The 13,338-nt window shown below is 42.4% G+C and overlaps 1 protein-coding gene across 1 annotated transcript in view; it reads right to left on the minus strand.

Moving 5' to 3' along the window:
* epb41a (erythrocyte membrane protein band 4.1a) overlaps positions 1-13,338 on the minus strand; it is a 47,601-nt gene that overhangs the window by 18,542 nt on the left and 15,721 nt on the right. Inside the window, exons 10-14 of the mRNA XM_071919171.1 lie at positions 8,363-8,613; positions 7,534-7,608; positions 5,496-5,531; positions 3,736-3,798; positions 917-1,087 (exon numbers count right to left, since the gene is read on the minus strand). Of these exons, the coding sequence (XP_071775272.1) occupies positions 917-1,087; positions 3,736-3,798; positions 5,496-5,531; positions 7,534-7,608; positions 8,363-8,613 (596 nt within the window). The remainder of the gene's footprint in view (positions 1-916; positions 1,088-3,735; positions 3,799-5,495; positions 5,532-7,533; positions 7,609-8,362; positions 8,614-13,338) is intronic.

The following is a 13,338-nucleotide window of genomic DNA, read 5'->3' on the forward strand; positions in this document are numbered from 1 at the left end:
AAATGTTCCTGGTTTGTTAATTGTCTTAAGGGCTGAACATTCTGGTTTCCACTACAGTTGGTGACCCACGTGTGATATTCCCTGATATTCCAATGGCAAAGGTACACCTGACATAACTTGCCCTGTGGCGGCCATATTGGAGATCCACAGGAAACAGTGGCTGTGAAGAGCTGATTGCAATTCTAAACATATGACTTAGCCGTCTCAACAGAATTAAATAGACATGGTCAATTTTTGTGCTGTTTTTTGACTGGGAACTGATTACATCTGGTTTATTCTGTAGACTATAATGCCAGCTTGCTAGCTAGTTAACCATAGTATCTTGTTAGCTAACCATCACCGTCTTGTTGTCAACACGTCTGATTTGCACACTAGCTAACGTATTTAGTAGAGGCGAGCGTTAGCAGTGGCTAGTTGTTGCATGTTAAAATTAAAATGAGTTACTTTGCTAAATGAGCCTGCTGGCTAGTTAGCTAGCTAACAGTTTGTTCAGGTTAACTAAGCTGACTCTTCTCAAGCTACAACAGAGTGTTTTTGACTAGAGCGAGGACTAAAGACAAGACAGTTTAGAAACAAATCCACCTTATCAGACTATTCACGTTTACTCAGAACATTGATGAATGGACCTGCGACCACACCATGACAATATTTTTCAGGTATCTCTTTTTCTAGCCTGATTGTTATATATTCAGACATGATTTGCACACAGCCAGTTTTCCAATGGACCTCCATGATGGAGCCAGACCTGATAGATAGGAGATTTGTAACACAACTGCAAAGCCTCTATACTGGACAGTGTATGGATGATCTGAGACAGTGGATGAACTTGTGTAAACTCAAGTAGAATTAAGTAGTATAGATCAGCAATACTGATGCCAAAGCAGCCTGTATTTCCCTCCCAGGTTGCTGTACTCACCGCTGGCTGCAGCTGGCCGTTGATGCTGGCAGTGCGGAAAGGCGAGTTGGTGGACAGACGCTTGTCCCATTCACTGGGCCGAGGCTCCGGTACCGACTCCATGAAACTCCTCTTCAGCTCACTGATGCTAGTGTGGTGACGCATGATCTCAGTCTGGGTCTTATCCACGTCCTGCGAGAAGACGATAACAGAAAGACAGAATAGGAAGATGGAAGGGAGAGGATGACAGCGATAGGAGAGAAAACGGGATGAAGGGAAATGAGGGAGTGTGATGTAGAAAGGAAGAAGGAAGGAGGACGAATAGGACAGTAAAGAGAATAAGAATTTACGTGAGGAAAGCAGGGGAACAGACAGGAGATAGCGAGGGCAGAATCACCCAGAGTGGAGGATGGGGGGGGTAACAAAAATATGGAATTGTTATAGTATGTTGACAAATATTATCCTTGATTATGCCACATGGTTTCATGTTATTTCAAAAGGATGCTGTCGGATCAAGCCTGCCCTTCTCCAATGACATTCTGAGGTCATGGCATGAAATATTCTCCTGACAAAACAGACACAATCCTCCACATCGCATTGGGAGAGTTTGCTCCCTGACACGAGGAGACATCAGCTGTCTGTGCTTCTCCGTATTCCAGCCTAGGCGCAGCCGCTGTGATTCGGAGTAACTGGCCATTACAGAATCCTCCTCATGTGGGTCATGCTCAGAGAATTAAAGCAGCAGACGCATTGAAAAGTCTCCCGGTTCATGATTATTCATAAGGCACGTCAGTTCACCGGCTCACCCATTATGGGTTTTGTCAATGCCGGGAACAGGACAAGATGTGCAGTAAAACTACAAGGAGAAGTTGAGGTGCCTTGCTTATCCGAAGAACATCCATGAGGTGAAATGGTCCCATGGTACCTCAACCCTGAATTTATTCTTGTATTCATCTTAGCAGCTCAGCAACACTTCAACACTAATTAATAATTTCCTCATAACTTGTTATAATGAATTTAAGCAACAAGGCAATGCAATCCCAAATCTCCTAAAAGCAGGTAAAGTTATGTAAAAGATTAAAAAAAACCTGGCCAAATAGTGGGTAAACTGTTGGGTAACCAAATGACCATTTCATTAGGTGGTAACCTGGCTGAGTTTTCATAGGAAAGCCTTGAACCAACACACACACATCACCGCCTTTCATCAAAAGGTCCCCAAGCAATCAGTCTATTGCCGCGTTCATGTCATATTGGATTTTCCGTGAATACGAGCTGCGAACTGGGAAAACCCGTTCACGTCAGCCTCCTAGTGGTAAGACGTGGGAATTTCTTGTACGCTACGATATCTCCCACTTGCTAGGGTAATAAAACTCAAAATTATCAAGTCTCAAGTCTAAATGTAGAACACCAAATCAAGTCCAAGTCAAGTCCATGTCATTAATGTCAAGTCTCAAGTCTAAATGTAGAACAGCAAGGCAAGTCAGAGACTTTTCAATGCAATATCGGTTTAATAGGATAAAAACTTGATAAGAGTTTCAACTTCATAAATTCAATCATTCCATACAAATTCAGGAAACAGAATTTAAATTCAGTCGCCTGGTGGAACAAATCTCATCACTTTCCATCTAAGTTCCATCAAGTCAAGTCAAGTATTCTCTTCATGCATCAAGTCAAGTCCCAAGAAATTAAAATTGGGACTCAAGTCTGACTCGAGTCCAAGTCATGTGACTCGAGTCCAAGTCATGTGACTCGAGTCCCCACCTCTGATATAAATGATTTTGTATGTGAGTTTTCCAACAAGTTAAACACATCATCGTTTCAAAGTGACAAGATATCATCCTTTTTTTCCGATATGACGTGAACGCGGCATAAAGCCAACGAGCCGTGATGAAGCACAGAATGTAAAAAGAGCACATCGAAGACGACAGGGCAACAGAGATGAAGAGTTAAACACTGAACCAGCACTATGAGTGAGAGTGAGATGTATAATGAAATGCCTGGGAACTAGAGGTCTTCAGTAACCATGAGGATGGCAGAAGGTAGCCAAGACAATGAGAACAGAAACGGCAGTGTTCGTGATCCGTTGGTCACATTACTGAGAAATACATGACTGGGAAGGAAAAATTAATCTATGTATTTCCTGTTTAATGCTCTACATCAGCAGATGACCTGATCCAAAATTGTAAATGACCTTGTATCTAATGGTAGGACTTAGTTCTGGGGGCAGGCCAAAAGTAAGTCATAGACCCTTAATAGTGTGGTCAATAATTTTAAAGAGTAACTAAACCAAACCCAAATCTTTGGTGAAGCCTGACATCTAATGGTGAAAAGTAAGAACTGGCCATCTGCTATTGGCTGGTCACTGGTGCCAGGTGATGTCACCTTCTATAGAGTACAACAGGTGGTGACATCACCTGGCACCAAAGACCAGCCAATAGCAGATGGCCAGTTCAGTACCATACTTTTCACCATTAAGTGTCAGGATTTGGATCTGGGGTTTAGTTACTCTTTAAATGTGTTTGCTGCAGCTTCAAACACCAAGCTGTTGCACCACAGTGGGATGTTGAGAGAAGGACCACTCCCAATCATATATTTAGTAAAATGAAAATAAGAAATGACAGAGACAACATTCAAAGAGAAGTGAAGCTACTTGCATTCGAATTAGAGAGGAAAATAGTGCATGCCAAGCCTTTAGGGTTTAGCTGAAAACAAGGCGAGAAATGAAGAAAAATACAGGCGTCAAAGCATAAAAGAAAGTCAACATAACTTCCATGCAGACGGAGAAACATGGCAGCAAACAGTCAAAAAGCAAGAGGACATTTGAAGAGCTTGATACGAACCTCCAACATTAAATTGCTATGTCTGATATAAATAGTTTCACCCTCAAGTTTCTTAGCTCTTTTCTGTGGAGAATGGGGGAAAAAGGGAACAGCTGGTTGGTCTCAGATGTGGAAATAATACAAAATTCATTCTCATGTTTTACTTTTACTGTTTGACTTGCAATGGGATCCAGTGAGCATTACTGACCATGGGAGGAGTGGCAATGGAATAAATCACAGCAAATGAAAATAGCTATGGGATTTTGCAGCAAGGCAGAGCATGGGGTGCAATATCCAACACTGTCTGTCCGGCTCAGAGAGAGACAGCTGAGGAATCCAGTCCTCTGTATGTGAAGCCAGGCAGGTACAGACTCAGTGCTGTGCATACAGAGGCTGCTGCTGCAGTGCAGTGGACTGTGCAGGAGGATGAGCTTCACTGCTTTGTCTGGGTGTCTGGTTGTTTTTTTTTCACTACACAGTCCCTCCAGAAATGTTGTACTCGCAAGTTCGCAACTATTAATGCACATTCAATGGATCCCTGCAATTGTTGCAAGAATTTGTAATCTCACAAAATGACCACATTCATTTACCACGTTAATTTTTCTGCATGAAATGGCCAAATCAACAGAGCGTTTGTAATTTTGGTCAATCATCAATTTTTCACATAAACGGCCCAATCAAAACATATATCGACAAACTATGTCTACCTTGGTCTCCTACTACAACAAATGACTCAGTGGAGCTTTATAGATAGAGGAGCTGGAGTTTTATTAAGGTGCAAGAATTTGAGTCACTTGTTTTTCATTTTACCTGCATTATAATTTCCATTTCTCCTGAGCCTTTGGTTTGCATAAGTCAGAAGACCAGAAAGTCTGCCTCTAACATAAATTGACACTTTTTTAATGAATCTATACAGTTTTATGGTCTTAAAATATTCAAATAGTCTGATTTCATCTGGTGATTACTATGCTGATGCTGAATTGAGGGTTTATTTGAAAAAAACTGGAATCCAAGCACAGTATTTTCCTTTGTTGTAACATTGGGCCCATATTTGCTGTTCAGTACTTAAGTATTTCCAATAGTTTCCATGATATGTAGTATGCCTGTTATCACAGGGAATGATTTTAATGATCTTTCTTAATGGTAGATAGTTGACTTGTAATTTTGACTTGCATTTGTTTTACCAATTCCCAAAATCTGACTGCAAAAACACATAAAACTCGCAAAATCCTGGAGGGACTGACTACATCAGCAGGAACTAGGGCTTTTCCTAACCTAACCATAAATGGAACAAACAGATGTGGGTATATTACTTAAAAAAGAACCACCAATGGTATCCTCCCTCTTGGAACAATTTGTTTTTGTTTTTTTTAATCTTCTTTGATAGTGACAAGCTAATGTATTTTCAAATGTAAAGCATTTGTCTCTGAAGAAGGGAAGCAAGAGTTATACGTTGTAGAAAGCAGTGAAAAATACCGCCCAAATAATAATTTGTTCAATGAAGCGAGGTCTCCTTGAGAAAGCTGGTTCCATAGCACATTCTTGTATAGTCGAGAGGAAATATACAAGCCTTAAGAGAAAGGCGATCAGCCACAAAACAAACACACCAACTAAGCAAACAGATTGGGGCGCTTGGTGTCTCTTTTTGCAGTGGAAAACAACATTGTTAAAAAGCTTGCGAGGGAAATTAAATATCTAGTGATGTGCGAGCGATGCAAGGATGAGGATGGTGAGTCAGTCCTTGTGGGAGGTAGGAACACCGACTGAAGAGCCATGCTAACCTTCCTCACTCGCACCATCTCCGCCTTTGTTCTGTCCTGAGGAGAGTGCTGCTCCCCCATAGGAGGAAAGAGAGAATTATGTTCATATTAGGGTCCCTGTGTAATCCAACCCCACAAACAAATCCATTTGTCAAGACACATATGGTAAGATATCACACTGTATTACATGTATAGAAGGCTTTCGGGCAACATAACACCTCTGGCAGCCATATGAGCCTCAGCTCTTGGGCAACGATGACTATGAACCCATGCGGCAATAATATTTTTCAGGTATCTGTTTTTAATAGGCTGATTGTTATATATTTAGACTGTATTTGTATATAGTAGGCTTGGGCGATATCCAAAATTCAATAATGCGATGGTGTCCTGCGATATACGATATTATTGCCAGGAAGGGGGGGTCATTTTTTTTATTTTATTTCTTCTAAATTACATCAAAGCCTCGACATTTAATCTTACTATTCAAACATCGGAGGAAACAATGGCCATTTGGTGTAATTTGCTCATTGCTGCTATTTCCAGGAAAATGGGCTGATTGTGGAAAAGGGAACCCACTTCAAATAAAATGACAAAATTTTCACTACAACTATGATTATTATTTATTTTTTTTACTATCCTACCACTAGTAGATTATAGGTTCATAAGATTAAAAGTTTGCACAATTGTGATCTAAGCAACACATGGTGCCACGGCAGGGTGGGGTGGGGTGGGCAATATTCATTACCGTGGATAATATCGCAATATTTTCAATATATTTTACCAAATATCGGCCCAAGCCTAGAGTACAGCCAATTTTCCGACCTCCATGATGACGCCAGACGTGGTTGATAAGTTTGTGAAGCAACTGAAAAGCCTCTATAGTACAGTTTTGTCCAGGGGTTCTCAAACATTTTCATGTCACAAACCTCTAAACACACACACACATATTAAGCCATAGGCTCCCATTTTTTTTTTTTTTTTTTTTTTTTAACCTTTATTTATTCAGGGGAGTTTCACTGAGAGCAATGCTCTCTTTTTCAGGAACGCCCTGATCACATTCACACACATTCACACCTGGAAGCTGATCAGTACAACCACAGTCTGATCTGCTGGCCACTGAGCAGCTCCACTGGAGCAGTTGGGGTTAACGGCCTTGCTCAAGGGCACCTCAGTGGTGGTAATGAGGGAGGGGCAAGCGCTGCTTTTCACTTTCCCCACCCAGATTTATCCTGCCGGTCCGGGGGATTGAACCGACGACCTTCCGGTCACAAGCTCGCTTCTCTAACCTTTAGGCCACCACTGCCCATTTTTATGCCATTCATACATTTAAGCAGATTTAGCCCAAGGGACCCCCATATGGGAAGATTTGTTGATTTTTGTGTAGTGTACACCCATTAGTGTGAATACGAGCACATTTATGAACATCATGTATATATGCTTTAATTTTCATATATTGTATTTCTTCATATTCTCATATTACTCTCATTTGTAATATAAATTGCTATATATAAAAAATATAAAAGATATACAGTATATTGCTATTTTTATAATTTTCCCACTTATTTCATACTGCACATATTTCATATTGGGTTTTTTTTGGGGGTCCCAGTAAGTTCTACTGATACTGCTGCTGCTATTTTGCACACCTTCTTAATACTTTCATCCATACATTTCTACTTAACATGTTTCCATGTTGAAATTGTCAGTCGAGTACGTTTATATAACCCCCATTAACTCTATTCTTATTTATAGTCTGTATCCTATTACTCTTCGCAATAACCCAATTTTCCCACAGGAATTATTACAGTTTCATATTTTCTGTTTACACTGTACGTGGAGAGATAGCGGTGATGAAACCTATGATTACAATAGTCATACTTATGCATTCTCTTATTGGGATAATTTCTGGTGAATTAACCTATTCCTCATTTTGACTGGGGACCCTGTGGAACCTCCTCAAGGGCCTCTGGAACCCGCTCAAGGACCCCAGTTTGAGAACCACTGGTTTAGTCCATGCACCTTAAGATCATGCGTCAGGCCACATGCCAAGAAAACAAACCTGGCTCCTTCTCTCCCTCTCCCCATTGGCGGTGGTCACAGCGGGGGAATGCCTCCGCTCTCTCCTGGCCACTGTCTGGTAGCACAGACACAGCTCAGACACCGGGATGAATCCCTAACACAACCATGACTAAAATTTTCCTCAAAATCATTCACTTTCCATATAGACTTAAAAGGAATGCACCACGTTTTTGGTAGATTGTCCTGTTAAAGTGATGCATTACTGTAACTGATACTGTAAAGTGATGAGAAAAATAAACAACAAAATCATCCATGTGTCCCCTGTAGATTGTTGGCTCTGGTGCTCCATCCTGAGCATACACTATGTTGAGTGATAGTAGGCTCCATGCTAACGCTTTAGCATACACTATGTTGAGCAATAGTAGGCTTCATGCTAACGCTTTAGCGTACACTATGTTGAACGAAAATTGGTTCCATGCTAACGCTTTAGCGTACACTATGTTGAGCGATAGTTGGTTCCATGATAACACTTTAGCATACACTATGTTGAGTGATAGTAGGCTCTCATTAGCTAACAGCTAAGTTAACCAACGGGACAATCTCCCAAAAACTCACTGTATTCCTTCAACAAATGGCCTCTACATTCATCTGTGATGCTGGGTGTCCTGTAATCTCCTTTTTTTGTGATAATGAGTGAAAAGATAGTGTTTTCAGTTGGAATATACAGCTCAATATACAGAATATAGAGTTCAAGACACCTGACAGTGAGAAAATCATGTCGTCATAAAAAACACTGTGAGGTTAAGATCCAGTTTGTACCTCCAACATGTACACCAGTGTGTGGTGGTGTGAAGGTGTATGTCCACTACCTTGATTTCTGGAGTAGAGTCTTGTCTGGGGCTCTGGGTTTTGGTGGACTCGGCTGGCCGGCTCTCCACCTTTACCTCTGCCTTCCTGTCTGCCAAGCGGGACGAGCGGCCCTTGGGTGTGGAGCTTTCGCGGCGCTCGGCCCGAGACAGGCCGGAGGGCAGAGGCGATGGGGCGGCCTCCCCCGGGGACACCGGCGACATGATGGGGGCGCTGACTGGACGGGTGGTTTTGTCGGGAGTGGATGCCATGGCTAGAGTGGACAGGGGATGAGAGAAAAAGGCCAAAATTAAAAAGTGAGTTGGTTACATTGTGTTTCCTGCCGCCGCCAGCACCCTGGAGTGTTCAACCTACAGTGTTGTGCGCAGAGCAATTTGGATTGAGACGTGCAAATAATATAATTTCGATGCAGAACTTGTGAAATTGTGATGGGAAAGCTACCTCATTTGTGATTACTACAGCAGAATAAAATGGAGCTAATATTGCGATTCATTTTTCTGCCCCATGATATGTATTGTCACATTTTTGTATTGCGATATATTGAATTTCTATATATCGTCGCATCCCCACTAATGATAATAAAAAGCTTGTTTCTTATCTGCTACGAGACACATTTAAAAATTTTGAAAATATAGGTAAAATGTAGGACTACGCTTCCCTCTAGCTACAGGTTACCACAAAAAAACACAAATTTCACAAGGGAGAGAGGGCAGTCTGGACAATGGACTTCATTCCTTATGGAGGACTAATTCAACAGCACACAGCATTGGTTCCATAAACCCAACTATGTCACTTCTGTCCCGACAGGAGAGGTCACATGATCTCCGTCTTCGGGCTGGAGCTGCCCCCCAGCAAACAATTACTCACACACACACACACACACACAAACAAAGATTCCTTTTTTGTGTCAGCTCCTTCTGCACCCTGCAGCTCAGTGCATAATAAAGCAGGTATTAACTGTAAGTATTGAAGGTGTGAGAGGCTCTGGGGTAAAACCCAACTAATCAAACCCATCAATCCTTGTCTGACACATAAGAAAGTGAGGCTACACCACAGAAACAATCCCATGGTATAGGAACACAGTAAGCAGCACAGAATTACTGCTTGACCAAGCCAAAGTGTTGCGTTCTTCCTGCAAATGGATAGATTTATAACTTGAGGTCCTTCGCCTGGACCTCAACACTCAAGTGGGAGAAGCTACAGCCGAGAATATACAGTGTGGCACCACAACTTCACCTACAGTATTGAAGAAGTTTTAACTTTGGAAAGTTAGATTCATTATTCTCCACAGCAGCATTGAGTTATTTAAAGCCTCTGACAATGCCCATATTGGAAACGTGAAAGCACAGGAATGTGTGGGACGGGATTGATCGTCTCCCACAGGAAGAAATATTGATTTTTATTTAGCACAAAAGGCAGGCTCCGCCGCCAATGTTGTAGCACCCTCCCTGGCAACTAAAGCAAGGCCAAACACACCAGCTGACATTTCTAGCGAAGAGAACAAAAATAGCATATTGTTAAATCTTACTGCCATCTGTAAAAATGCCAAAGTCCGGTCCGGGGTCAGTAAGCAGAGGCTTCCCCCTTAATTGTTATTCCTTGGCAGTAAGCATACGCTCTACATACTACCTGGGGGGTGGGGTAAGCGGTCTGGACCTGTTTCGGTACATCAGAACAAACCAGCAGACGTCTTTCCTGAGGTCATGGGGCTGCAGCTGCTTCATCTTCTGGCCCAAAACTATAGCCTTCTGCTTGCCTTCACAGGCCTCCAGCTCTATGTGTTGCTGCAGCCAGCGGTATTTTGGCAGGCAGTATCGTGATATAAAATTTTGGATATCGCCCAAGCCTAGCCTCCTCTGGTTTGGACCTCCTCTCCCTCAACACACAAGACTTTGGTCCAGTAGCCTCAACTCCCCTGAGGGTCTGCAGCAGTATGGCCTCCACAGGGTCTGAGGCCACCGGCCTGGTTCCCCCCTCACCCCCTCAACATTTCCAGCATCCTCACCTCACCTGGCTCACTCTCCATCATGGTAACCGTGCGAAGGAGGCGGGCGCTCATTTCGGCAGCCCCGGCTGGCAGGAAGACAGAAGAAGTCTCAGGAGAGTTGAGAATGGTAGGGGGGGCGGGGAGGGAGGGAAGTCTCAGGGGAAGAAGATTTATGACTCAGACAAGCTTGAGTACTTTCACTGTACATAAAAAGCCTTGCAGCTTCATTCATCTCTCCACATAAAGCCCTGCTGTCATTCTCTCACCATAATATTTGACTTTTCATTCACTTCTTTCCCATAAAGAGACTCTGCCAGTAAGAACGTTGAAGTCTCGAGCTGGGGGAGAATTTGAGGTGAATAGTAGAGTATTTTGCAGACGCTGAGCATTGCTATAGGTTAGGCTGCAGGTGGGTGATGTCCTTATGAAATGAGAGGAGAGCTTGGGCAAATTATTCAGTCGTGCCTGGAGGTGTCAAATGGACACAGCCACCATATAAATCGATTTCCTTCCGAGATCCACCACGCCCGGGGAAGTTTTGACAGATCATCAACAATTTGAAATCTATTTATTGGTGGCCTCAGCTGCACTCTTTTCCACACTGGCTTTGATGGAGAGCCGTTGGCGAGTAACAGTGGGCCCTGACTGAGCTGTATAGCTGATGAGGCGGTAAATAAAAAGTAAGGTTAACTATGAACTCTAGTCGGTGATCAGCATGGCAAACCAATCAATTTTGAGAAAGACCCTATCCTCATAACTTACACCAGTTAGATACTAATTACCATGAGATATACTCTGAATTTCATATCATAAAGATTTCTGACATCATTAGACATCCCTGCTGATGAGACATTGTAGTGTCTACAATCCAGCTATTGGCCATACTCTGGTTGAGGTCTTATTCAGGTTAATCTGTTTCCATGAATTTTTGATACCCTGTGATTGAGTCTCCTTTGTTGTCATGAAGTTAACAGAATATTCCCCCTCCCTCTTTGACTGAGCAATAGTAGCTTACCTCTAATACAGGGGAAAGAAATTATGATCCCAATAGTAACAGTAATACTAAGTACTGCTGCCGCCATATTTTTGTTGACATCAAAATGCACCCATAATGCTCTGTGAGTCTAAGTTTGACAGACAGTGACAACTAAAAGTGAAAGCAGTAAGATGTTTCCACGCCACAGTAACCAGTTTAATATGGGAGTAAGACAGACATCTTAACCTGGTTTCTCATAATCAGAGTGTGAGCTTACCAGGGTTATTCTAACCCAGTTCTGATGTTTATATGCATCGACCCAAAACCAGGTTACTGGAGTAACTGGGCCATGAAGGGAATTCTCCATGCATTTAAATATAGACCATGAACCGTTCAGAGATACAGCTCAGCCAAGCTTAGCAAGAAGCCTGCAACGAATGTCAGTCTGTCAAGCCACTGGTGATCATCATGAGGAGAGCCTAAAAATCCCCTGAATAACAAATGAAAAGGACATCATGTTGAGTCGTGATTGTCAACATGCAGGTAATCCTCTAAAAAACTGACAGTTAATAATAGATTACGGCACACATAATACGGACCAGAATTCAAACCCTGCAGGTAGAGCGAGCATTCTGTATGTGTGTTTTGATGTGCAGCATATTAGAGCCTGAAACAACTTTGGTAAAACATTTACCCACTCCCATAGGTATTTGGCAGCAGTCAACATAAGGGCTCCACAATTAATAAAAAAAAGCAACAAGATCTGTTTTTTATTAAAAATGTAAATACTGAAAAATCTGTCTGCATAGGGTATTGCCATTTATATCGCAATTGCAATATTCAGCAAAAGACATGTCTCCATGTCTCCTATCTCTATATTCTCCTGCTGCGGAGTCAAACTTCTCTCCACTGCTATCACAACTATCTGCATCTCTCTATTTGATACTACACTCTTGGTCGAAGGTGGGCGCAACTTGGATGGAACTGTGACTAAGACAAGATGGATTCAGGATGTCAAAAACTCATAGGATATCTCACTATAGATAAAAATACGCATTACATGTAGTTATGTTGAGTTGTACAGTGCCAACAAGCTTGTGTAGTGCAGCATTCCAGCTTTAAAACAAAAGCATTAGTCTTCATTTGCTGATTTTAGTAGAGTACTGATTCACGTTGGGGGTGTAGGGCTGTAGTCAAGACCACCTCAGTCGTGTCAAGTCAATTCAAGACCAGGTCCAAAGAGGGTCGAGACCAAGTCAAGAGGCCGGAACAAATCAAGTCCTATTCAAGAGCAAGACCAAAAAAGACAATAAACATGCATGTGCATGTATTTTCAAATGTAAAAATAATGATTAAGGACTTTCTTAGGGATGAACAAAGACGCAGATCTATCTGCAGAAGCTCTGTACTAGACCCCTCGACATCCAACTAATCAATGCATAGGAAATGACTAATCAGTGCTTAGAAGTTTGAGGACCATTACATATTCAGGTTTCTACAGGTGTGATAACAAAGGGGAACATGCATCCACTGCCGTCCTGTATACTAAATTAATTGAGTGAGAAGAGAAGAAAATGTCCTCCACAGTCATAGTGACGTGATGCAGCAGCAAGAAGGCTTTTTTGTTGTTATTTTTATTGAAATTATGAAATCCTCACACTGTAACAGAAGGCTGAGGACACACTAGAAGATTACCGGGGCTGATTTACACCAGATTTGCCTGCCCCGAAATTCGGGAGCGGAAATCCCAATTGGAGGCTCGGCCGGGACCGACGTTCAGCGAAGATTATCTGGAAGGAGCGTGAGTGGTTTTACAGATTCAATCTGAGCCGCCGATAAGGGCCGGCAGGTGGCAACAAACGACGCGGAACGCAAACGCCGCAAATGATCCCAAATGTGATGGAATTTGAGATGCAATTCATCAGGATTAACAGGCATCTCTAATCCCCCTCCTTTTCCTCTTGCACTCCAGACTCCCTGAGATGGTGCTTTCGTCTGACTGAACGGCATACATG

This window comes from Centroberyx gerrardi, chromosome 19 (genome assembly GCF_048128805.1).
Source record: "Centroberyx gerrardi isolate f3 chromosome 19, fCenGer3.hap1.cur.20231027, whole genome shotgun sequence".
Taxonomy (NCBI): domain Eukaryota; kingdom Metazoa; phylum Chordata; class Actinopteri; order Beryciformes; family Berycidae; genus Centroberyx; species Centroberyx gerrardi.